This window comes from Nuphar pumila, chromosome 17, assembly GCF_984573655.1.
Source record: "Nuphar pumila chromosome 17, dmNupPumi1.hap1.1, whole genome shotgun sequence".
Lineage (NCBI taxonomy): Eukaryota > Viridiplantae > Streptophyta > Magnoliopsida > Nymphaeales > Nymphaeaceae > Nuphar > Nuphar pumila.
In genome coordinates, this window is record NC_143265.1 from 51,290,590 (window position 1) to 51,318,281 (window position 27,692).

General features: G+C 39.7%; 1 protein-coding gene across 1 annotated transcript in view; it reads right to left on the reverse strand.

The window, feature by feature from the left end:
* LOC149811952 (ATP-dependent 6-phosphofructokinase 5, chloroplastic-like) overlaps positions 1-27,692 on the reverse strand; it is a gene marked incomplete at its 3' end in the record, with an annotated part of 68,167 nt that overhangs the window by 4,397 nt on the left and 36,078 nt on the right. Inside the window, exons 4-7 of the mRNA XM_089992954.1 lie at positions 21,974-22,085; positions 1,099-1,194; positions 925-1,026; positions 739-813 (exon numbers count right to left, since the gene is read on the reverse strand). Coding sequence (XP_089849080.1) covers positions 739-813; positions 925-1,026; positions 1,099-1,194; positions 21,974-22,085 — 385 coding nt within the window. The remainder of the gene's footprint in view (positions 1-738; positions 814-924; positions 1,027-1,098; positions 1,195-21,973; positions 22,086-27,692) is intronic.

Genomic DNA, 27,692 nt, shown 5'->3' on the forward strand with positions numbered 1-27,692 from the left:
AAGAAAAGAGAAGTTTTCAAATTGGCAAACAACTTTTCAGCATGATTTAAACATGCACCTACATCTCAAAAAATTTCAAGAATGCACCTAATCTTTTAATGGTAAACCAAAAAAATCATGGATAGATTTCACATCAAATTTAATGAAAAGTCTCAAATACGCCCTTTACTATTTTATTAATACTACTTTTCTCTTTTCCCCTCTAAACTCAATCTTTCTTCAAGTTCAACCAGTTTGCTGTTGGCATGTGGACAATGATTAGCTACATTTTAAGACTGAATCAAAGATAATGAGAGCCAAAACCAATAGAGGAGATATGAAATAAAAAACTACCTAATTTATGAGCCTCTAAACGCATTTGAATCAAGAGTATTTTTCTCATGTTAAAGGGTAAAAAGGTAATATCTTTGTTCAAACCAGGATGGTTTCGTAGTAGTAGTTACATGGAAAAAAGTTTGTTTTTAATCACATATCTTTGTTCAAACCAGGATGGCTTAGTAGTCGGGGTTATGACTAAAAAGGTTTGTTTTTTTAATCAGCACACAAAAAATTGCTTTTTGGTTTTTATAATTTTGCAAATGTCAGGCATACTTTTGAATTGTACAAAAAAGTTAAGTGCCATTATAAAATTTATCAAAGAAAAATATAGGGTAAGAAAAGTGAGTAGAATGTGCATAAGATTGGAAAATTGATGGAAATTATAATAATAACTATCTCAAAGGCATTGGATTAACTTACCTCTTCATGAATTGCATTAGCCCCTGCATGTGTACCATTCCCACCAAGTAGGAAAAGCATGTTAATTCCCCTATCCTAGAGCTCAAGAGAATACAAAATTAGTTTGAATACTCAGGATCTGCATGTAAGGTAGAGACAAGCACAGAAAGGAGGCTGTGTGATGCATTAAACTTACGACAGTAGTACCTGAATGCTGTCTACAATCTCACTCACTTTAGCACCCCCACGAGAAACACCTAATAAACTTCCACCACCAAGATTGATGTTTTGCACCACTTCACGTGAAAGCTGGAAGTTTTATTTCTATTATAATCAATGGAAACAAAGCAGGAAATGTGCTCACTAGGTACGGATTCACACCTGTATTTCAGTTAAGCCCTTTTCAAAAAATCCTCGGTAACCAAATGGTATGCCAACAATTTTCTTAACACCATAGATCTCAAGTGTCAGAACTATCTGCATAAGCATGAGAACATTTAGGCTTCAGATTGCATCACTACTCAAGCTACATTTATCGCCTAAAGATACATTCATGACCACAATGTGCTAGCATCTAAATCAAAGGAAACAAACAAGTAAACCCATCTAAGCTAACTGGATTGTCTTTAATTTTACTCTACATACAAAGAGAAATGTTTGTGCAACTAGATTATATTGCTATCAGCTATCCGGGGGTTTTTATCTCGTTTGATTGGTTTGCACATATACCATATTATTCTACAATAAAGGATAGATGGTCTTTAAACAAATTAACAAATTTTGTGTACATGCAAATACCATATTAAGACAAGTAGATTTTATTTACTCTTCAACTATGAATAAAAGATTAACGAGGTATGAGAGCAATGTGGCTAACAGTATTTAAAATCAATGTAATTCAAATTGATGAAATAACCCTCCACAAACATCACTTGATTGTTTATGGAATCAGTTCAAGTCAGACAGATTCCAAGTAAATTGATGTTGAATTAATTGAAAAATTTTCACCAATAAAATTCAGTGACCAGATCCCAACTCATCTGTCCTGGATCCACATCCAACAGGTCTAGATCTTCTTAAAGTGCACATTGGACCCAAAACATCAAATCTCACTTGAGAGTGAGAGGGAGAGATGGTCAGAATAACAACCACGTGATGGTTGAGGAGTTTGGTGTCTCTCTCTCTCTCATAATTCAGGAGAAAAATAAAGGAAATGCATTACGAATCTACTAGATTTATCCAGAATATAGAGAGACCAAGCCGCTACTAAAGATCGGAAAGAAACGAAACCCTAGCTCCTCTGGTAGGCACGAGATCAGATCCGATGGGCATAAGGCGTGATTGCGGCCACCAGATCAACTTCGAAAGAGGCAGATCATGGTGAGGCCTTTGGTTATCTTCCAGAATTCCTATAACGCCCCCAAAATCCCGAACTTGTAATCTCTTTAGGAAAAATTTAAATGCTTTGCAATCAATCCTTTTTCAGAGTTTAAAATGGCAATTCAACAGAAAAATAGTGGTTGAAATAACAAGTCAACGGATCTTGGACGCATTACAGGCGAACCTTCCCTTACACAATAGATTTGTATCTTCGTATAAGCATTGAAACCATATAGATTCAAAACAAGGTTTTTGATAATTAAGTTTATACAAAAAACGAATTTCAAAAGAAACTCTTATGCAAAATTACAAAACGTGCTCAGGAACAAAACATCAAAGAAAGAGTAGGATCTTGATATCATCACGTCATCGCGCCATCGCCTGTCGTACCGACCTAATCATCACCTCTACCCCATAAAATGGGTCAGACTTATAAAAATCATGTAAGTGCATAGATATCAAAATTTAGAACAAGACTAACATATATGTTGTTCCTATCGTGATGTGCAGTTCAGAATAAGTAAAATAAGCATGATAATCTTGTTTCGATATTAACTGTCCTGAGGGCACGCAGCTGAAACTGCCCGGGGGTTTGTTATTCTATGTATTTTGATACCCCGGACAACTATCTGAGACCGCTCCTAAGGGGACAGTCAATGACCGAGAGAGAATTCCCCAGAGGCATACATGGCAAGGGATGCATCCAAACTTCTGCAAGTCCATGAGATCTACCACATAGGATAATTTTTGGTAGCCCCGTCCCCTAACTCCGAAGACCGAGGATACCAAGTCAATTGCTACTCGAGGAGCATGGTTGTTAACAACTTGTCCATCGGATAGTTTGTACCATTCAATCTTCTCCCTTGACGGAACCAAAGATACGAATGAGTGTCAGTTTCAATAACTGACGACCCATTCTACACAAACCAAATCAGGCATTTTGATTGTGAAGGCAAATCATTACCATTTATGTGATTTTCTTTTAATCATTGTGTAATTTCATGCTACGAGGTTACCATAAACCTCTCATCCAATCATCGTAGTACTAATATGTTGTGCATGTCTGATAGTACCACTACGAAGAAAGAGATATCAGTTTCTCAAAAATAAACCCCAATATTTATTTAGAAATTTCAAAGTTTCGTGCTTTAAACCGGAGCATATCCAAGTCATTTTGGATACCTAAAAGAAGGACCAGACGTACGTACCACCTAGAGCTACGTAGTCGATGCCTTTCCGTTATATGGGTTTGAGGGAAAAACTCAGTTGCAAAAATGCAAACACTAAATACTTGTTTTGCTTTTCGAGACAACGAATAATACGAGCTTTGAAATCTCGCATGTGAAATCCCTTTTTAAAAATAAAGATTTGGCGAGGATGCACAAATTTGCGTCTTTAAATACATGCAGGCGTAATATAAAGTAGAGAGGAGTACGCAAAATTGCATACTTTATAAAGTTATATATGTATATAGAATACATATATTAAAGCATAAGCCTATGCACATTACAGCGCGGCGGCAAAGTAAATGACATAAAGCAAAACCCGATCTGTGAAACCATACATCGAGATAAATAAATTGTGTAAGCAGTGCACGATGTACGAAACCGTACATCGGCTAAATAAATTGCGTAAGCAGTGCACGATGTATGAAACCTTACATTGGCTAAATACATTGCGTAAGCAGTGCATGATTAACGAAACCGTGCATTGGCTAAATAAATTGCGTAAGCAGTGCACGATGTACGAAACCATACATCAGCTAAATAAATTGCATAAGTAGTAGCCCGTGCACATAATAGTGTAGCGGCAAAGTAAATGACATAATTTTAAATAGACAAGAATACGCAAAACTGTGTCCTTGAGTTAAACGCATATATATGTATATGAATATATATATATATATATAATATGTATCAGTTAGAAGTATTCTATCATTTGTTCTCTTATGCAACTTTCCCCTACCTAGGAGATGGTCGGATTCGCTGATGATTCCAAGCATAGGTTTTTAAGGGATTCTGCCTTGATAAGCGTGTCACGTCCGTTATGCCAGTCTGGAGCGCAAAAAACATTACATTACGCTGCATAAAGAATGGTATTAAAATCTTATCATGATGATGATTGCGTCGCAGGGGTCAAACCCAAACCTAGTTTGAGCCTACCGGACCGAGCCGGGTTCGGTACAAGAGGCAGAGGGTAAAGCTCGTTTGAGTCAGACTCAGTTTGCTAACTGAGCCGGCTCGGTTTAAAAGTGGAGATTGAGCTGAGCTTGATCCTAGCTGAGCTTAGCTCGGCTGGCTAAGCGACCAACGAGAGGAGGTGGGCTCGGTAGTCAGGCCGAGCCCGGCCTGGTCCCAACCTTGCGACAGGACAGAGCCTTGCTCGGTCCTTCGGCAAAAGGGGGGTGCTGACAAGGGGCTACAAGCGAGTGACAGGGGAGTCAACTAAAAGAATTTTGTCCTCAAAATTTCCTTCGGAGATTATATGTAAAGATCGTAGTATAAGTTAATCGGGGTTAACGAGGATGCACAACCCATGATTGTGTAAACTCAAACATATAAGCTCTTAAAGTGATCAAGACAACTCACAATGAGTTCCTGAGAAAAGCTTTGGGCTAGTCACTTGTTTAAACATAATTTATACATGATTTCATTGATTAACTTTTGTCTGGCAAAATTCGTACTGAATCACAAAAAGTCTTAACCTACGACTATTAGAGTGTCTATTCGCTATTCTCTACTTGTTCAGTCATGGTGGCATAGACATGGCCAGACACTTCTCCTTGCAGTTGTTGTTGAAGTTGTTGTTGTTGTTGTTGACCTTCGACTGTGGTTCGTCTCTGCCAATTTGCCGCCTTCTTGCGACATTCTTGGATGTAATGCTACATCTTTCCGTAATATAGACAGCCTCAAGTGTCTTGAGGGCATGGTTGTTCAAGATGAACATAGTTGCACTTCGGGCATGATTGATTTGGTTGTTACTGCTCAATTACTCTATCTTGATTGTGCTTCTTGAATAGGGGTCTCTGCATTTTGCCATTAGCATGTTATCATTTGTTGCTTCCACCATTTCCACTAGATTTTTTGTCTTGTTCACCCTTAACTCGCTCCCAATCATCATTTAAAAGGGTGGTTGTTGCAGAGAAAGTTGAGGGCATACTGGTCAGGACCCGATAACAGAGTCCTTCCTTTAGTCCCCGAATGAATTTTTCTGCCCGCTCGCGATCATCTTCGAAAAGGTTGGAGCAATATCGTTCCAAATTTTGAAACCTCATGGTGTAATCCACCAGACTTGAATTACCTTGGCATAACTCCAAAAATTTTATCTTCTTCTTGTCTCATGCATGTGGAAAAAAATAAATTGCCATAAAGGCACTACGAAAAGCTTCCCAAGGAATAGTTGTTGCTCCTGGGAAATGGATACCCTAGGTCGCATCCCACCATTTGCGAGTGTTATCCTTAAGCCTATAAGTACAAAAAATCATCTTATTTTCCTTGGGTACCGACAGTACCTGAAAAGCTCGCTTTGTCTCCTCAACCCAGTTTTCGGCGAGCTTCAGATTGGCCTTGCCAACGAAGGTCGGGGGATCTAGTTTCAAAAAAAATCATAGGTAATTATGCCTTGATGATGGTTCGCCTCAGTAGCCAGGATGTTGAGGGAGTCTATGATGAATCATCGTTGTTCAACCCATTCATCAGGTGATTTGCCATTCGTACTTCGTGTTATCCTTTATTCGCACTAAAGGACGTGTAAGTCAAGATTTAAAATAATTGTGGTAAACACTTACGACAATATTTCTATATACTACGAAGCATTTTACAAAAAAACAACATTGCTGATTGATTTTACAAAAGGTTAAAACTTGTTGGACAAGAGTTCGCCAACTTTACAAAAAGCATCAAAATCCTAGCATTCTCTACTTTTCTACCTTAAGAGTGGTTCAAGTATTGTTTAACATTGTTCCTCACAATATTCGTGCACCTCACTTTGCGTGGAGGAGAGGGGGTAAGGTCGAAGTGTCAGGTATATCCAAAAAACCTCTTACGAAGGAAGCTTCATCCTCAAGGCCTTGCACGATGAGTCGCCTCTTGTCGTGACCCTGTTTAAGATGGCATTCTTCCACAGAATGGCCCATCTCACCGCAAAAGATATAATTAACAAGATTTCGGGGGAACATTCGGCCCGAGTGAGCTTGATGGCATTCCATTTGGTTACCAGGTCGTCCTAGGTTGGTGCTTTCATAAACCAACCTATCCACCTTACGATCCAGATTCTAGACCATTGATTGGAGTTGTTCAACTGCTCTGATCAAGGCATCTATTGCCTCAACCATTTCATTATATGACATCTAAATCAAAACATATTTCTTTAATCATGATAGATACAAAAATAATTTAATTAATAAATACTTACAGTACAATGCAGATGTCGGATGATCATGAATCACTGTATTCTCTGTTGCTCTGATACCAAAGTTGTAATGCCCCAAAATCCTGAACTTATAATCTTTTTAGGAAAAATTTAAATGCTTTGCAATCAATCATTTTTCAGAGTTTAAAATAGCAGTTCAGCAGAAAAATAGTGTTTGAAATAACAAGTCAACAGATCTTGGGTGCATTACAGGCGAACCTTCCTTTACACAATAAATTTGTATCTCTATATAAGCATTGAAACCATATAGATTCAAAACAAGGTTTTTTATAATTAAAGTTTATACAAAAGAGGAATTTCAAAAGAAACCCTTATACAAAATTACAAAACGTGCTCAAGAATGAAACGTCAGAGAAAGAGTAGGATCTTTATATCATCGCGTCATCACCTATCGTACCAACATAATCATCACTTGTACCCTATAAAACGGGTCATACTTATAAAAATCTGATAAGTGCATAGATATCAAAATTCAGAACAAGACTAACATATACAGTGTTTCTTTTGTGATGCATAGTTCAGAATAAGTAAAATGAGCATGATAATCTTATTTTGATATTAACTATCTTGAGGGTACACATAAGAGAAACATAGAAACAACTGAGACTGCTCGAGGGTTTGTTATTCTATGTATTTTGATACCCGGGACAACTAGCTGAGTCCGCTCCTAAGGGGAAGGCAAGTGATCGAGAGAGAATTCCCCATAGGCATACATGGCAAGGGATGCATCCAAACTTCTGCAGAAGTCCATGAGATCTACCACCTAGGATAATTTTTGGTAGTTTTGTCCCTTAACTCCGATGACTGGGGACACCGAGTCAATTGTCACTCGAGGAGCGTGGTTGTTAATAACCTGTCCATCGGAGTTTTTGTATCATCTCATCATCTCTCTTAACGGAACCAAAGAGATGAATGGGTATGTCAAGTTTTATTTTTAACTGACGACCCATTCTATATACTCTCGTCTTTTAAACCAAATCAAGCATCTTGCCTATGAAGGCGAATCATCACCATTTATGTGATTTTCTTTTAATCATCGTGCAATTTCAGTCTACGAGGTTACTATAAACCTCTCATCCAATCATCGTAGTGTTAAAATGTAAAACTGTACATATATGTATATATAATAATATTATATTATTATATATATATATATATAAATACATTTTTAATTTCTTTCTTTTCTGTATTTTTTTCCTTTATTTTTATTTTTTGTCTTTATGTCATCTAGTTCAGTTTGAACTAGAATGACTGTTGCTAGTCAAGTCCTGTCCAGACTTGACTAGCAATAGAGCTGTTGGACTGACACAGTCCAATAGCTCTTAATAGAGCTGTTGGACTGACACATTCCAACAGCTCTAAATAGAGCTGTTGGACTGTGCCCAACAGCTCTATTGAGTCCTCTTTCAGCTGTGTATATAAAGGGGTGCAGCCCCTCTTGTATTTTACTCCAATGCTTCTTAAGCAATTGGTTTTTCATATCAATAAAGAATACATTTTTATTTTTATTTTGTTTCCAGTTATACCCTTTTTAAGGGTTATGCTTTAGTGTCATTCTTGACACTTGCTCTTGTTAATCAAAGCTCGTGTTTCGAAGATCCCCATTTCATTTCATGGTATCAAAGCCGCGGAAGTACTAAATCTTGAAGAAAAGCTGCCTCGGTTTCCGTGCCCGTTTGCAAAAGTGTTCGCCACTTGAAGAGAAGTGTTTTATCACTTCATTGGAGAAGATTTCACATCTTGTTGTATTGTTTTTCTTTTTCTTTCTTTCTCATTTTCCTTCTTGTTTCTCTTCTATCCCTATTCTTTCTCTCCTTGTAATCGATGGATGACAATGATAAAATCACCATCATGCCTATGAAACTAAGCGATACGAACTATGTAACATGGGCTTCAATCATGAAGCACCATATATGGGGAAAAGGCTTATGGGGGATTGTGGATGGTTCCGATTCGGAACCTAAGCTATCTCTTACTAAAAAGGAGGGAGATAAAGACGTCCCTCTATCGGAAGAAGAGAAAATCAAGGCTATTGCCTCATACGAGAAGAAATGGAAAGAATGGAGAATATCTCATAAGAAGATAATGTCATGGCTTATCAATAGCGTTGACATTAAAAAATGCTCAAGTCTTGCCAAATTTGATCATGCCGATAAGGCATGGGAATACCTTAAGAATATGTATTCTCTTAAAGATATTGCACACGTGTGCAACCTCCAAGAAAAAGTTCGAATGATGACACAAGAAGACAAAACTATTCGTGAATATTACAATGGGTTGTCCGAACTTTGGGAAGAACTTTCCCTTTTAGAACCAAAGTGGCATTGTGCCGAAGACATCGAGCTTCGTCAGAAACAACTCGATGTTGAACATTTTTACCAGTTTATCACTGGATTAAGGCCGGAATTTGAAACCACTAAATCGGCCCTACTTCACCGGGGAAAAATTCCTTCTATTGTTGAAACTATTGAAGAGTTAACAATGGAAGAAAATCGTCTCCGGAAAGGTTCTTTAAAAATTGAAGAAGATTCCGTTTTAGCCGTGTCTAGACCAGGGAATCATGTTCGATCATATAGGCCTCCTCACTTTAACCGACAAAATGGTGACTATGATAAGAAGAAAGTTATTTGTCATCACTGTCATGAACCGGGACACTACAGGCCACAATGTCCCAAACTTAAGGAGCTGAGAGAAAAAAGAGTTGCAATTGCTGGATCGGAGCCTAAAGATCAGGATGCACCAGTTTCCCTGGCCCAACTAATGGAGATCCTTCAGCCTCTCATCAAAGGTGCCTCTTCCTCATCTGAAGCTTCAACCGGTGCAGCAGCCTCATCTTTTTCTGATTTAGGTAAAATTTCTTGGCTTCTTGACTCTGGTGCATCTTTTCATATGACCCCAAATAATCAAAGTCTATCCAAATGTGTTAAAAATAAAACAAGTGTGTCAAAGGTCTTTACTGCTGATGGGACTTCTCTTGAAATAGAAGGAATAGGAGATTTTGAAAAAATTTATAAAACAAAAAAATTTTTTATTCCAGAAATCAGACATGTTCCCAAATTAAATTTAAATCTTTTATCTGTATCTCAAATTTCTGATTATGGGTGTAATATTTCTTTTTCTTCTCATGGTTGTTGGGTACAGGATCGCCAGTCAGGCAAGCTGATTGGGGAAGGCCATAGAGAAGGAGGACTCTATTACATGGATTTTTTTGAAATGCCGAAGAAAGCTTTTTGTTATAATATTCAAAAAATAGAGTTGGAACTGTGGCATAAGAGACTTGGTCACCCACATATAGCCAAAATCCAACATTTTCCAAATCTAGGGAAATTTTGTAACTCTGAATCATTTGATTGTAAAGATTGTATTCTCGGCAAAATGAAAAGATTACCATTTCAGAACAGAACCTTTTTCTCTTCAAGACCACTTGAATTAATACACTCGGATGTTTGAGGTCCTGCACCAGTAATTTCTAAAGGAGGATTTGTTTACTATGTTATTTTTGTCGATGATTTCTCCCGACATACGTGGATGTACTTTCTCAAACATAAGTCTGAAGTATTTTCATACTTTCAAACTTTTCATAATATGGTTAAAAACAAATTTCAAAATGATATTACTATTTTTCGCACAGATTCAGGGGGAGAGTTTTTATCCACAGATTTTCAAAATTATCTTAAATTGCATGGCATCACACATCAAAGATCTTGTCCTTATACACCTCAACAAAATGGACTGGCAGAACGAAAACATCGCCATATTATAGAAACCACTAGAACTTTATTAATAGCAAATCAAGTCCCTAAAGACTTTTGGGCAGAAGTTGCCTTAACTGCCACCTATCTCATTAATAGGATGCCATCTTCTTCGTTACAAAATATCACTCCCATTGAAAAACTTATGAACATTTCTCCAGACTACTCTAGATTAAGAATATTTGGGTGCAAATGTTTCATATTTACTGACAAAAATGATAAACTTTCCCCTCGTGCGATTCCCTGTGCCTTTTTAGGATATGCTGAAAACCAGAAAGGTTATAGATGTTTTGACTTCAAAAATAATAAACTATATGTGTCTAGAAATGTTTCCTTTCTTGAAAAGGAGAGCTTCTTTGATTTTAGAAAATTAAAAGACGTCACTGAGTACTCCTTTTTGCTAGATCTAACATCAACATCTGATGAATATGACCTTGATTGTAACTTTGATGATGATCCAAGAATTATTGATCTTAATGTTGAAAATGAAGAAGTTCATAGAGATACTAGTATTCAATATTCCAGGCGACAAGAGTCTAATACTCCATGTGCACTTGAGAAATATTCTAACATTCCAACTAGACAATCATCCCGAATCTCGAGGCCTCCAGAAAAGTTTGTATCATACGAGTCTTTCTCACCCACATATAGGGCAGTTATTGCATTAATTCACTCATATGAAGAACCATCCACATATTTTCAAGCAAAAAATGATATCAAATGGATAGAAGCCATGAAAGTTGAATTAGATGCACTTGAAAAGGCTTCTACATGGAATATTCAAGATCTTCCTCCAGGGAAGAAAACTATAGGATGTCGATGGGTTTATAAAATTAAAACCAAGAGTGATGGTACTCTTGAAAGATATAAAGCTCGTTTAGTAGCCAAAGGTTATGCCCAAGAATATGGGATTGATTATGAAGAAACCTTTGCTCCGGTGGCTCGTATGACTACTGTCCGAACCTTAATTGCCTTAGCTTCTATCAAAAAATGGTCTATTTTTCAAATGGATGTCAAAAATGCTTTTTTAAATGGAAAGCTAGTTGAAGAAGTATATATGGAACCCCCTCCTGGTCTAAGTATTCCTAAGGGTAAAGTCCTTCGCTTAGAAAAAGCTCTTTATGGACTTAAACAAGCACCAAAAGCTTGGTATGATAGGTTTAGTCGTGTTATGATTGATATTGGTTTTCAATTCTGTTTAACTGACACTGCTTTGTTTATTAAGAATTCTGATGCAGGGATCATTGTGCTTCTTCTCTATGTGGATGATATGATCATCACCGGAAGCGATAAACAGGGAGTTGAAACAATCAAAACACTTCTTAAATCTCATTTTGAAATGACTGATTTGGGCTTGTTGAGATATTTTTTAGGCATTGAAGTTGCTTATTCTCCTAGAGGATATTTATTATCTCAGACTAAATTTGCTTTTGATATTGTTTTCAGGTCTGGTATTACTGATGATAAGAAAGTTGACACTCCAGAAGTTGTTAATGTTAAAATGAAGATTGATGATGGAGAACTTCTTGCAGACCCTACTCCTTACAGACAGCTTGTCGGGGCACTTTCCTATCTATCCATTACCAGACCAGATATAGCACATGCTGTTCATACAGCAAGTCAATTTCAACATGCTCCTACTTCTGTTCATATGGGAGCAGTCATGCGTATTATCAGATACATCAAGTCCTCTCTTTCACGAGGACTTTTCTTATCTTCCTCCTCTTCTCTTGATTTAATTGCATATACTGATGCTGATTGGGGAGGTGATCCCAATAACAGACACTCAACCACTGGCTTTTGTGTCTTTTTAGGGGAATCATTAATCTCGTGGAGGTGTAAAAAGCAGCAGAAGGTATCTCTCTCATCCACCGAAGCTGAATACAGAGCCATGGCAACCACGACCATGGAAGTAGTTTGGCTCCGACGACTGCTTGCTGACATGGGAGTTGAAGCAACAAAGGCTTCACAAATGTGTTGTGACAACAAAAGTGCGATCTACATTGCCAGTAACAGAACATTCCACGAACGCACCAAACACATCGAAATGGATTGTCACTACGTCAGAGAGGAATATCTACACGGGATAATTGATCTGCCATATGTCACTTCAGAATATCAGTTAGCAGACCTCTTTACAAAGCCTCTCGCTGCTCCCCGAATTCACTTTCTCTTAGACAAACTTTCGCTCATTGTACCGTAAGTTTGAGGGGGAGTGTTAAAATGTAAAACTGTACATATATGTATATATAATAATATTATATATATATAAATACATTTTTAATTTCTTTCTTTTCTGTATTTTTTTTCCTTTATTTTTATTTTTTGTCTTTATGTCATCTAGTTCAGTTTGAACTAGAATGACTGTTGCTAGTCAAGTCCTGTCCAGACTTGACTAGCAATAGAGTTGTTGGACTGTGCCCAACAGCTCTATTGAGTCCTCTTTCAGCTGTGTATATAAAGGGGTGCAGCCCCTCTTGTATTTTACTCCAATGCTTCTTAAGCAATTGGTTTTTCATATCAATAAAGAATACATTTTTATTTTTATTTTGTTTCCAGTTATACCCTTTTTAAGGGTTATGCTTTAGTGTCATTCTTGACACTTGCTCTTGTTAATCAAAGCTCGTGTTTCGAAGATCCCCATTTCATTTCACGTAGTACTAACATGCCATGCATGTCTGATAGTACCACTACGATGAAAGGGATATCGGTTTCTCAGAAAGAAACCCCAATATTTATTTAGAAATTCCAAAGTTTCGTGCTTTAGACGGGAGAATATCCGAGTCATTTCGGATACCAAAAAGAAGAACCAGACGTACGTACCACCAAGGGCTATGTAGTCGATGCCTTTCCGTTACACAAGTTTGAGGGAAAAACTCAATTGCAAAAACACAAACACCAAATACTTGTTTTGCTTTTTGAGACAATAGATAATACGAGCTTTGAAATCTCGCATGTGAAATCCCTTTTTAAAAACAAAGACTTGGTGAGGATGCGCAAATTTGCATTTTTAAATACATGCAGGCATAATATAAGGTAGGCAAGAGTATGCAAAACTGCATGCTTTATAAAGTTATACATGTATATAGAATATATATATATATATATATATATATATATTAAAGCATAAGTATGTGCACATTACAGTGTGGCATCAAAGTAAATGACATAAAGCAAGACTCGATGTACGAAACCATGTATCGAGCTAAATAAACTGCGTAAGTGATGCACGATGTACAAAACCGTACATAGGCTAAATAAATTGCGTAAGCAGTGCACGATGTACGAAACCGTACATCGGCTAAATAAATTACATAAGCAGTAGCCTATGCATATAACAGCGCGGCGACAAAGTAAATGACATAATTTAAATAGACAAGAATACGCACAACTGCGTCCTCGAGTTAAAAGCATATATATATATATATATATATATATATATATATATATATATATATATATATATATATATATATATATATATATATCATACGTATTAGTTAGAAGTATTCCGTCATTGGTTCTCTTATGCAACTTTCCCCTACCTTGGAGATGGTCATACTCGCTAACGATTTCGAGCATAGGTTTTTAAGGGCTTGTGCCATGGTAAGCATGTCGCATTTGTTGTGCCGGTGTGGAGCGCTAAAAAGATTATGTTGTGCTGTATAAAAGATGGTATTAAAACCTTATCGTGACGATGATTGCATCGCAGGGGTCAAACACGAACCCAATTCAAGCCGATCGAACCAAGCCAGGTTCGGTACAAGATGTGGGGGTAAAGCTCGGTTGAGTCGGCTCGATCTGAAAGCGGAGACCGAGTTGAATTCGGTTATAGCCGAGCTTAGCTCGACTGGCTAAGTGACCAACGGGAGGGGGTGGGCTCGGTGGTCAGGCCGGGAGAGACAGGGTAGTCGATACCCCCTGTCAGTTGTCTTTGTAAAGTAGCAACAACCTACGACTGCTGCTGAAAAAAGAGAAGGAAGTGGGTGTTGGGGACCCTCTGTCCTGGCGAGCCAGAGCCACTGCCGCAGGTGGCTCTGGTCAGCCGACAAAAACAGAAAAAAAAAGGGAAAAGGGTGCTGCCCAGGTGGTTCAGGTGGTGATTGTTGTCGGGACACCAGTAGGGAGAGAGAGATGTATTGAAGAGAAAAAAAAAATGTAGGTGGTTGGGCGGCAATGGGTTACCGTTCGATCACTGTGTTACGCAGAGAGGAAAGGGAGAAGGTGGGGAGACAGGTGAGGTGGTAATGGCGATGGCGACAACTAGAGGCGATGGTGGGGCATGCTTAGGTGACAAGGTCGGAGAAGAAGAGGGAGAACAACGAAAGGTTGGGTGCCCTCTCGTCTTCTGAGAAAAAACAGAGGAAGGAGCAGGGAAGGCACTCCGGCGATGTCTCCTGTAACACCCTCCAGTGATGGTGACACCGACGGGAGTTGCCGACTGGTTTCGTTGCCGGTCAGGGGTTCTGTTCGCTGGAATAGAGAGGACGGGAGGGGTTTGACCCTATCATCAAACTCTGAGAGCGAGAGTGAAAGGGATGAGAGAAAGAGAGGCAGCGCACCGGGGGGGGGAGCAGGGCCTTCGTGCGCCGGCGAGAGGGGGAGACGAGGGGGGTAGAGGCGAGAGGGTCCGGGTTCGAGCAGAGTCGAGAGAGAGGGAAGGGAGCTCCGGTAAGGGGTAAGAGGCGGGAGGGGGTTCAGGTGAGCAGGGGTGTTCCAGGTGTTTTTCTTAAAAAGAAAACCCCACTGAAGGGGGTTTAAGTAGCCCGTGGGGGGGCTCTGTGACCCGGATCCAACCTGGATCCAAACAATTTTTTTTTAATTCAAGTCTTACAATTCCAACAGATGAATGGGGTAGAATTAGGGTTTCAGGAGGGGAGTCAGGGGAGAAGAAAAGGAGAAAGAAGAGAGAAGAGGAGTGATGCAAAAGGAGTAAGAGGAAGGAGGAGGAGAAGAGCAAAGAAGGAAGTCACCCAAGCGCTTCTTTCTCTGCCTGGGAGACAACTCAAATTTTTTAAAAAAATTATTAATTTATCTTTTAATATTTTGGACAATTAAGGAAGCAAATTAAACATGTATTAGAAGACTTGAGAGAAATCCAGTTTGGGATTTTTTTTGTTTCTATTTCTGAAGGATTTTCGTAACTCCCTTTTTTCATAACCTTTTATGATGGACAAAGCAAGTCGGGTAGAGATCAAAAGGGATAAAAGACAAACTCCTCAACCGTCATGTGGCTGTTATTCTAACCATCTCTCTCACTCTCAAGTGAGATTTGTGGTTTTGGGTTGAATGTGCATTTTTAGAGGATTTGGACTTGTTGGATATGGATCCAAGATAGAAGTATTCAAATTGGGTCCAGGTTGGACTAGGATAGTTTAATAAAGTATCCAAACAAGGGAGAACCTACTTTTTTGTACTACTTTACTTCTATTCAACCACCAACATCATCATCACCACCACTACCATCACTACCTCACCATTACAACCATCACCACCACCACTATTACCACCTCACTACTACTACTACTACTACCACCACCACCACCACCACTACCATTACAACACCACTCTCACTGCCATCACCATCACTACACCACTTCTTTACCACCATCACCACCTTCTTCACCAACACTACCACTTCTCCACCACCACCATCATTTTGTCTTCCATCATGACCACCATCATCACCATAACCATCACCGTCATGACCATCACCACCAAGTCCACCACCTCCACCAATACCACCACCACCAATACCACCTCCTTCACCAATACCACCACCACCACCACTAATTACTAATACCCTTTTCTTTTTCATTTTCGTTTAAATAGTTGGTGATCTAAACATTTACTTAATTAAAAAGAAAGGCTAGTATCTTCTCTATTAAATGTCTTAATTTAGTTTTGTAAACAATAAATAAAAACATATCTAACCAGGGCCTTAGATGTTAGTTGTTTATGTAATTCATTTTTCAGCTTTTAAATTTTTACTAATTTTTATTTTATTTTTCCTAGTTTTATTAAAGATGACATTTTTATATCAGTTTTGAAATCAAGTTGATTCAATCTTATTTTTCGAATCATTTTTAAAAACTGATTCACCCTTGAAATTGATGTTATCAACATTGCTTCGAAACCTAGGAAAATTAGAGGACCTGCTAATAAGGGTTCTTCAAATGTTAACATCAGTTTGGATGACATAATATGGTATTTTGAATTCCATAATACATTTTTTCTTGCAGAATTCATTTATTGAGTTGCAAAAACCTGAAAAAGAACATCCTAATCATTAACTCCTAAATGGAACCCAGTAAAAGATGCTTATGGACACTGATATCAATAGTTTCACACACAGTTACTGGAAGCTTCTTAGATAGGTGAGAAGCCCGCTTCCCGGAAACTCGCTTCGGAAGCGTGATACTCCTCACTCCTGAAACTTGATGGGAATCTCGATTCTTCTACGCTTCTATGATTTTTACATGCTTCATCTATTCTTCTTATATGTTTTCTCACTCTACTTTTCATGTTTTTTATGTGTTTCCTCTCACGCTTCTAATTCACTTCCATGTGCTTTTTCTAGATTGGCAGTCATCATTTTTAGATTTTGTTAAAAATTTAATTCTTAAATTAAAAAATCATGAAATTTAATAAGTCACTTTTATTTTAGTTTTTATTTGCATTCCATTTTTATTCTCATTCAATTCTTATATTGTTTTTTTATTCCTCACTTCCCACTTCCTATACATTTTAAAATGCATCGCTTCTCGCTTCTGCGTCCAGTATCGTTTCCCACTTCTGCTTCCTAAACTGGCAACCTTGGTTTCACATCATACATAAATTTTCTGTAAGTTTGTGCAATGAGTCTAAGCAACATATGTGTTGTTACATATACAAAAGGTTTTAAGAAGTGTTAGATAAAACTGATTAAGAAAACTCCATCCAATAATAGACTTTAGATTTCAGCTGGCCCAAGATTGCATTCAATCCTGCCATGCTTCCTCAAAATTCTGAGCACGTCTAGAGTGATTGGTTGCAAGAAGAATGAGAACCCCATTTCTTTTGTTTCCGTCAGAACTTCCGTTTGTATCTTATGTAAATTCTTCTAGAATTAACCCTAGCTGCCAGTATCTTCAATAAGCAACCACCTAGTCCCCTATGGTTCTAAGGAAACCCCAAAGAAATTGTTATAGGGATATTTTGTCATTTCTCATCCATTGGTGGTTGAAAAACAGCTTTGATCCTGATTGCATACTATTACAGTCTGAAATCGGCCCCAATTTATTTTGGTGTTCTTTTGATTTCAGTATGATTTGATGTCTCAATTTTTTGCACCAATGGAGCAGGTGTAGTTGGACGTTAGGTTTTGATATTAGTTTGTAGTCAATTTATTTATATAGTAGTAAGTCAGGTCTATACGGGTCAAGATTCAAGAGTCATCCTCAGCCCTTGTTATACGGTCCATACAATGAAAGATGCCCTAGGATCTATGCTCCAAATCCAAGGTTCCACCTCATGCCCCATGAAAAAAAATTCAGTTTGTGTGGGGCCCATTATGCTGATGTGAAAGCTTATGTGGCTAAATATAATGTGAAAAAGTCAAAAAACACATGTCCTCTTCCTATTCAAGCAAGAGAAGAGGATATGGGTCCCACAAGAACACATGGCACACAAGGAGAGCTCTCTACACGGAGAGAAACTTTCCTGACTTGTGAGGACACTTGGCACATGAAAAGAGAAGGAAAAAAAGAAAGGAAAGTGGTTAAATTTGAGAACCCACAAAGTCAACAAGTGAAGGTCACCTTGTGAAGGAGAAAAGAAAATAAAGGAAATAAGGGGGGACATCCCACCCTCTTTCCCCTCTCTCTCTTTCTTATTTTATGAAAGAGGTCTAGCATAGCATGTTGCCTTTTTATTAATGCATTGTTTTGGTAATTAAGGGTATATGGGGTTTATTGATTAGATCTTCTAATTTGGATTGGAGCTGGACCCAACCCAAGTAAACACTATATATGGTGGCCTGGGATTTCATTATGAAGTTTTTTATGAAATTATGTCATTATGCAATTGGAATAATTGCTCTCTCTCTCTCTCTCTCTCTCTCTCTCTCTCTCTCTCTCTCTCTCTCTCTCTCTCTCTCTCTCTCTCTCTCTCTCTCTCTCTATTGGACGTGACCTACTCCTCCTTGGAGGTCTGGTTATCTCTCTCCAAGGGCTCAAGCCCTTCATGCACCTTGACTTCGAGAATTGAGTGATACCGCACCGCGGGATCCGACATCAGTCGTGGTTCTGTTGATCCACCTCCATCCTCGGTATCTCTCAAGTATCTCAAACATCCCTAATGGTATTTCATTTCTTAGGAGTAGCCTATAGCCTTCCCGTACCTTGTTAAGTCGTAGGAACCCAAACCGCATCGAGTAGAGTGGTGCAGAATTGTTCCTTTGATTGTTTCATACACATGGCCTCCCAGAACATGTCCAGACCTTTCCCGAGTGTGCTACACATCCCTAGTAGTCCCCTAGACCCTCTGGAACTGATCCCACAAACTTAGAAAGCCGCAACAACCGAATCCACTCACCTGACTCCAAAATAGATGTGTTTTAGCCCACCGATCTACCTAGACGCAACCTATAACCTACAAGTCCCAGGATCGAAACTACGTGCCTTAAAATTCGGGTTGTAACACATACACTCAGCCATCCATGTTCCAGAGAAGTTTTTGATGAAACATTAGGTTTCTGAAGGAGTTGGCAACCCTTCATAATTGTGTACCAAGATACTAGGTTTGTTCAGAATGCATTTTCAGAGGTTGTATCTTTCAACTTGCTTCCTTTGCTTTTACTTGTTAGTCTATTTGTACGTTATTATCTTTTTTTGTATTGCCATAATTGGTTTCTAGTATAACTTGTAAATTTATAGAACCTCTAGCAATTTCATCTCTAAATTTATGAAACCTCTAACAATTTGACTTTGTTAGATGCAATTTTGAGACTTTAATAATCATTTTAAAGAATGTGACATTATTATGCATTTATTCATCAATCATGTGGTTGTTAAGATATATGTAGCCTTTTCTTGTGTAATTGTTTTTGTCTTGTATATACCAAAGTACACCTAAGTGTACTTTAGGTATTTTCTTTTTTTATGTAGTCTTGTACTCACGGTATACTTTAGGTATACCTTTTTTATGTATTTTAGGATAAGTATACTTAAGTATACTTGTAGGATAGTTTTTAGTTTCTTTTATTTTTTTTTTTTTTTTTTTGTATTTTTGGTAGCTAGTCCAACTAGCTATTGGAGTCTACTAGCCATTAGACCATCCTAACAGCTAGTATTTTGTTTGGCTATTTATATGAAGCTTATGACTCATTGTGAGTTTGAGAGAGGATGACTGTACATATTGTATGACTGTTTTGTAGTGAGGTTTATATATAATTTTTGTTTATTTTATTGTTAATAAAAATTATTATTTTATTTGTTGTTCTTATGAATGTATAAACATGTTATTTCTTATCAATGGTCAAATGAGTTATGTCTATGCTTTTGTTCCTCTTTATTTGTCTTTCATTTGTCTTGGATTCCATGCCGCTTTGTGACAGTGGCATCTCATCTTCACATTCAGAACACTTGTGACAACCTTTCCTAGGCAAGCATGGGGGATGTCCCATTACAACATTTGAAGCGTAAGAACCCTTAAGCAAGATACTGCCATTCTACTGGTTCAGTTATCACATTTGTCCTGAAAAATGTTTTTCTCTAAAAGAAAAGTCATTCTTAAGAAGGTTGCCACCTAGGCCTTGCCTAGTCCATGCGTGGCACAGAGATCCTGATTGCATATGTTGCCTATTCTATTTTGAAATATTGCGATCCAAGTTTTTGCTTGATATAGTAAACTCAGTAACCCTATTTTATACATTTCTAATTCATTATCTTCTGGCTTGCTGCTTTGAAACTCTTAGATGCAGTAGAAGGTGAGATTCAAGCCAGGAGTTATTGCGCTCAAACTCAAGTGACCTTAAACAAGTGATATAAATCTTGGAAAAAATAAAGAGATTTACAAGCATGTCTAAGATTGCACTTCCATCAGAGATTATGCCAATTAAGCTTGTTGAACAATAAGAACAATATTCTGAACCTGGTTTCACATTCAAAAATTGGTTTAGAAGTCCATTTAAATGTCCCCAAAAAGAGATATTGACTACTTTGGTTTTGGAGTATAAAATAATTGAATTGCATTACCTCCACATGTATGAAGGAAAGCAGATCAATATGTTAACATCTATTTACAAATGTGCATACTTCCATGTGAATAAATTGCCAAAATAAATTCACAATGAATTCTTTGCTAAAGAAGGAAAAAAAAAAGTAACAAAACACTGATTAACAAACAGAAAGATTAAATTATACTCAAGGAATTAGTGAAATTTGTGAAGTACAGCAGAAGGTTTCCAACAACCACACATGCAGTTTTCTTCAAAAAAAAATTATTCGCACATGCAGTATTGAAGCTGCAATTTCAAGTCAAATGAGCAGATGCTAACTACATAAACTATAAAAGAAGCTGTGACAACACAAGAAATGTTTCTAACCTGAAACTATGATAGTGTTTGGATTCTTGGAGAACACAATAAGGATGTCCAAGAAGAGCCATACCACAAACAAGAAAACTTATGCGCTAGCATTTGTCTTATTCAAAGCTTCGATAGAAAAGCAACAGAAAAATTGTAGAAAACAAAAACTAAACTAATGAGACCCACAATGGTATGCCAAAAAGAAGTAAAAGAACAAAAACAAAAGTCAATGGGACATGTCTGTGTTTTAAATATAATCCCTGCTCTTGAGGGAACATGAAGAAATTCATAAATAAGACCCCAAAAGCCTTTTCAGGATATCTATGTCCATGTCCCATTAAAACCAAACATATTAGACATGCCATATGTCCTGGACATGAATGTCCCAGGCGTATACCACTGTGAATCCAAACACAATCTAAAAGAAAAACAGCAAATGCAGTAATGGATAAGCAGCTGCAAGAAGCATTTTATATATAGTGGGCCAGGAATGATCAAGAAATGTATCTGAAATGAAAATAAAGATATGAAAGCAAATGATAGTCACAAATAGTCATGAACTTCTCAAGACATGTCAAATCAAACTGGTGTGAACTACCCTGATCTGCATGCACTAGAAAAACAAATAGTTCAATTGAATAAGTATATTAAGCTTACTTGTTATTACAAATACATCCATGGAGACTTTGAATAAGACTAACCATCTTTCACTCTTATTTGATAGCAATCACAGATTTCATCACAAGAACCTTGGTTGGAGTATATGTCACATGGGCACATCCAAAAAGCAAACATGACATGCTTTTGAGTTTTGAGGTGTTTGACATCAAGAATATTATATAAGGGGACATGAAACCAGAGTAAATTGGAGTTCCCCGTGACAAGGTTTCTATGTATCATCTGTTCAAGACTAAGTTCCATTTTGGTCAATAACATGAAATGTATGAAAAATCAGAAATCCATACTGGACCAGATTTCTAGTAGAATAAGTTTCAAGAAATAATACTTCAATTAGAGGAGTCTCTTGTTATATTGTTAGTTATTCACTGGGTTAGCACTTAAAGACTGCAATAACTTAACATTGGATTGCAAGGATGAGAAGACTGCATCTAATATCATCAAATACCTGTCTGATGACATCATTGAGACCTGGACAGAGTCCCCCACACGTAACTATTCCAGCTTTAACATCTTCAGGTTCAAAGTATATTTGCCTCCGTGGCCCTGCACGATGAACCCTAGAGAAAGAAGAAAAAAAGAAAACCAGTTAGTGGCAAACATACATATTTACAAAAAAAACTTATTGCCATAGGTCTCATGCAAGCGATGAAAAAAAATCAATCAAATTAAGCAGGGAAAATTTAATTACTCCGTACCCCTAATTCCACTAAAAATGCCTTATGTTTAACCAATGCAACATGCCTCAATATGGTCAAATGCTTGATTCCAGGTCTGCACTAGGTTTATGTCCATCCAAAGACTTCAGTGGAATGGTAGGTGGTGAGTTCAAGCAGTAGAAAGGGCATGGTCAAAAGACTCAAAGCCATAGAGAGGTATTTGGCATGCATCACACCAAAGGACATTTTAAGGAATTGACCAAAAGGGGTTGGTGTAAGACCAGTGTCTTTTAAAACAAAAAATGTTTTGGATCCAGGTTGGATCCGACCGGATCCTCCGGGTCGCAGAACCCCCCCACCCACCCCGTATTCTATTTAAACCCCCCACTGGGGGGTTTCTTTTTAAAAACACTAGAGTCCCCTGACGCGACACTACCTCCGGAGCTCCCCTCACGCCGGAACCCCCAGCTCACCTCCGAGCCCCCCCTACCGATATATTTTTTGGCCTTCTTGAACCTGAGCTAGACTTCAGTTTCGCTGCTCTACCTCGCCACCAGTGGCGGGCAAGGGCCTTTGGCCCTCAATAGTCGTGACAGTCGTGGCCGCCACAGCTTCCGACTGTCTGACCTTCCTACCTTTTTTTTTGGTGATAGCAACAACATCCTGCTATAGTTGTCCCCTGGGTTGGCCTACCGAACTCAACCTGGTTCTCTCAGCAGGAGAACCGAGCCTACACTCGGTCCTGTCTTGTTTAGGGGCCAGACCCAGCTCGACTATCACCGAGCGCAGCTCGAGTCGGCCCTGTAACCCAAGCCGACTCGTGTGCGCCGAGTTTGACTTAGTTCCTCCAAGCCCGGCTCAATCCGGTCTGTTCAAACTGGGTTCAAGTTGGACCACTGCGACGCAACCGTCGCCGCTTTCATCAAAATCTAAGAACTTAACACAGTGCAACCAATTGCAGCGTACCACTTTGGCACAATGGACGTGACATGTTTACCGAGGCACGAGCCTTTAAGAACCTATGCTCGAAGTCGTCAGCGAGTCAGACCATCTTCGAGGTAGGGAAAAGTTGCATACGAGGACAAATGACGAAATACTTCTAATATATATATATATAAATATATAGATATATATAATGTTTTTAACTCAAGGATGCAGTTTTGCCTATTCTTGTCCATTTAAATTATGTCATTTGTTTTGCCACCGCGCTGTAATGTGCACAGGCTCTTGCTTACGCAATTTATTTAGCCAATGTGCAGTTTTGTACATCATGCATCGCTTACGTAATTTATTTAGCCGATGTATGATTTCGTATAATGTGCACCGCTTACGCAATTGGTTTAGTCGATGTACGGTTTCGTACACCATGCAACGCTTATGCAATTTATTTAGCTCGATGTGTGGTTTAGCACATCAGGCCTTGCTTTATGTCATTTACCCTGCCGCCGCGCTGCAACGTGCACAGGCTTATGCTTTAATATATATGTATTCTATATACATATATAGCTTTATAAAGTACGCAGTTTTGCTTACTCCCATCTACTTTAGATTATGCATGCATTTAAAGATGTCGATCTGCACATTATCGTCAAGTCTCTATTTTTAAAAGGATTTCACGTGCGAGATTTCAAGCTCGTATTATTTGTTGTCTCGAAAAACAAAACAAGTATTTGGGGTTTGCATATTCACAACTGAATTTTTTTCTCAAACCTGCATAACAAATGTAAAAACCACACAAAAAAATTTGTTGTTTTGGACCCGGGCCGGGTCGGGTCCGGACCCGACCTGACCCGGACCCCTTTTCATTAGGGTTTTAAGTAACCCGACTCCCAAGCATTCCCGAGCACCGCACCTCCTCCCCTTCGCTTGCGGGCGGATTAGGGAAACCCACCAAGGGTTTCCCCATTCGTTGCCCCCCTGTGCCTTTAAGAGAAACGTTGGAGGGCGAGGGGAGTCACGCCTCCCTCTCGCAGCCCTCTCCCCCCCATCGCGCCGGTCTCCTCCCTCGCTGCGCACACCGCCGACGCCGACCACCGCCTCCCAGGTTAGTACCTTCCCTCTTCTCCTCCCTCTTCTCTTCCTCACCCCCCCCCCTCTCTGTCACCTCGCCGGGAGGACGACAGGCGGCGCACGGCCCCTGTCGCGCCCTCCCGCCTCTCCTGTACTCATCGGAGGGCCGACAGGTGGCCTGCGAGGCCCCTGTCATCCCCTCCTCCCTCTGGGGGGTGCGTCGGAGTGTCGGAAGGGGGCCAATGGCCCCTGCGACACTCCCTCACCTCTGTGGGTGATAGGGAAACCGACGGGAGGCCGGTTGCCCTCCCTGTCACCCCCACCACGGTCTCTCTCTTTCTGGCAGGGGTCAGTACCCCTGCCACCTCTCGATCACCTGTAGGCAGGGGCAATGCCCCTGCCGCCTCATGTTTCCCGGCAGGGGGGGCTCGCCTCGCTGCCTCTAGAGTTTTGGCTCGCAGGGGTAGTGCCCCTGCCGCCTTCATGTCTCAGCTGACAAGGGCAATGCCCTTGTCGCCCTTTTGTTTTGTTAGGCTAGCAGGGGCTCACCCCCCTGCCGCCTCTTGGCTTCTGGGAGGGCAGGGGATAACCCCCCTGCTGCCCCTTGATTCTCAGCACGCAGGGGCTTGTCCCCCTGTCACCCCCCTTGTCCCGAGCTCTCTCCCTCTCTCTGTCGGCAGGGGTTGGCCCCCTGCCGCCTCTCGACTATCGGCAGGGGCTGGCCCCTGCCTCCATGTTGCTGTCAGCAGGGGCTAGCCCTGCCGTCTCTTGGCTGTCGGTAGGGGCTCAACCCCTGCCGCTTCATGGTTATCGGCAGGGGCTGCCCCCCTGCCGCATCGATGCTGCCGGCAGGGGCTGGTCCCCTGCTGTCTCGTGTTGTCGGCAAAGGCTGGCCCCCCTGCCGCTTCGTGGCTGTCGGCAGGGTCTCAACCCCTGCTGTTTCGTTGCGATTGGCAGGGGCTCAACCCCTGCCGCCTCATTGCTGTCAGCAGGGGCAAGCCCCTGCCGCCTCATTGCTGTCGACAAAGGCAAGCCCCCTGCCGCCTCGTTACTGTCGTCAGGGGCAAGCCCCTGCCGCCTCATTGCTGTCGGCAGGGGCAAGCCCCCTGTCGCCTCAATGCTGTCGGCAGGGGCTGGCCCCCCTGTCGCCTCGCTGTTTTTCGTCAGGGGCTCATCCCCTGTCGCCTCGCTGTTGTCGGCAGGCAGGGGCTCGCTCCCCTGTCACTTGTTTGTTTTCGGCCAGCAGGGGCACACCCCTGCTGCCTCTCTCTTTTTCGATCGACATGCCTGACCTTCTATTCTTCGCATGATAATTAACGTAGCGCTGAATATTTACACTTTTGCAGACTTCGCATCGAACCCAGCTCTGGCTCCGCGGCCTGAGCCTCATATCATCTACACGCATAGACGTACGCAGTTGCACGACATCCCGAGGTAGGGGAAAGTCGCACGAAGAGTTTGTATGAACAAAATAAAAAATAAGACTTCTGAAATAGCATAGTTATTTTGCACACCTGCTTATCTGAAGAAGTATTTAATTTATGAATTGCTAGTTAATGTTTTACTCGTTCTGATTCTTTTGAAACTACATGTTTAAGTAAACTCTATGGGTAGACTCATTCTAGAGAGAATCAAGTAGTTTAATTGGTATACCTGTTCACCTGTAGGACTTCTTGACTTGTGATTGTCTGTCCTGCATGCTTATCCTTTTGAAATTGCATACTTAATGAATAGACTCATTTCTGGAGAGAAACCCACTGAAATTACTGTTAGAACTGAACCTTAAGGCGGGTATGGTATAAATTTGACGAGAGGTCATGGAGTACTTTGAAGTGGGAACTCAACACTTTATTGATATAGATGAGATAATGTCGGCCTCCACAGGCCAATTGCTCAAAGAGAAATGCATGTCATGTATGAACCAAAACAATCATAAAACATTATGTGCCCTCTCATCGTAGTTGTACCTCTAGGAAGGTACGATTGTACTTTTGGACAAATGCGTCCCATGTGGGTTACGATGGTTGGATGATGAGGTTGTAGCAACCTCGATGCGTGCAGTTAGCACAATGTTAAGATCACATAAATGGTGACCATTCGCCTTCACAGGCAAGATGCTCGAGTGGGTCTAATAGACCAGAGCATGTAGGATGGGGCGGCGGTTAAGAAACCCCCGTCGTACCTATTCGACCTTAACGGTTCATCAAGGGAGAGGATAGATGGTACAAAAACTCCGATGGACAGGTTGTTAACAACCACCCCACGGGCAAAAGACTCGGCTTCCCCAGTCATCGGAGTTAGGGGAATTGGGATTACCATAAATTATCCTAGGTGGTAACTCCCAGGTACTTCTGCAGAAGTTGGATGCATCCATGGGCCACGAATGCCTTTGGAGATTTACTCTCTTGGTCACTGACCGTCCCCTTAGGAGCGGACTCAGTTAGCCATCCGGGTTAATGAAAACACCTGACATAATAAACCCCTGGATCGGTCTCGGTTGTTTCTATGTTTCGCGTTTGTGCGTACCCACAGGCCAGTTAATATCAGAACTTAAAGAATATCTTCATGAATAGTTGTAGATGATTGAGACTTGCACTGCTGGAAATGCTTCAACCTATGTCACATGGGTGCGGGTGCGGGTGCGGATGCGACACGGGTGCGGCGCAATTTTAAAAATGTTGGACACGGGGACTCGGCTATATATATATATATATATATATATATATATATATATATATATATATATATATATATATATATATATATATATATATATATATATATATATATATATATATATATTTAAAAATATATATATATATATATATTTAAAAATATATATATATATATCCAGTGTGTGCATATGTCTATATAAATTTTGGACTCGGCTCGTGACTCTTCCAAGTTGTCTCAGATCCTGAACTAACTGAGTTAAAATAGTAGTATAACTCGGTTAGAACCAAACTAGGCTGAGTTTATCATTGACTCAGCCGAGTCTTAGCTACCATGGGAATAAAACATCATCAAGGTATTAATTAAAAGCATTAACTAAAAGCATGTTCTGGTAAATGCATTAAATATCTTTTGCTAAAATTCATAACATTAATTAAAAGCATTAAAAGCTTTTAATTTTTCAAAGCTAGATTTGAAAAAGAGAGAGAGAGAGAGAGATCTCGGTGGATGAGAAAGTGTTGCTACTCGTGGATGAGAATTTATTAGCTTTTATAAGAGAGAGAACTTGGTGGATGAAAAGTGTTGGTACTCGTGGATGAGAATTTATTAGCTTTTAAGATTGAGAGAGAGAATTAAACGATAATATTTAAGAATAATTTTTTTTTCTGGGCCTAATGTTTAAGACTCATGCTATATATATATATTTTTAAAAAATATATAAAAAGATCTTTTTTTTATTTTTTGTACTAAAAATGGACATTTTTGGACTCGGTCAACGTTGACCGAGTCCAAAATTAAGACGGACTCGGCCTGGACTCGTTGACC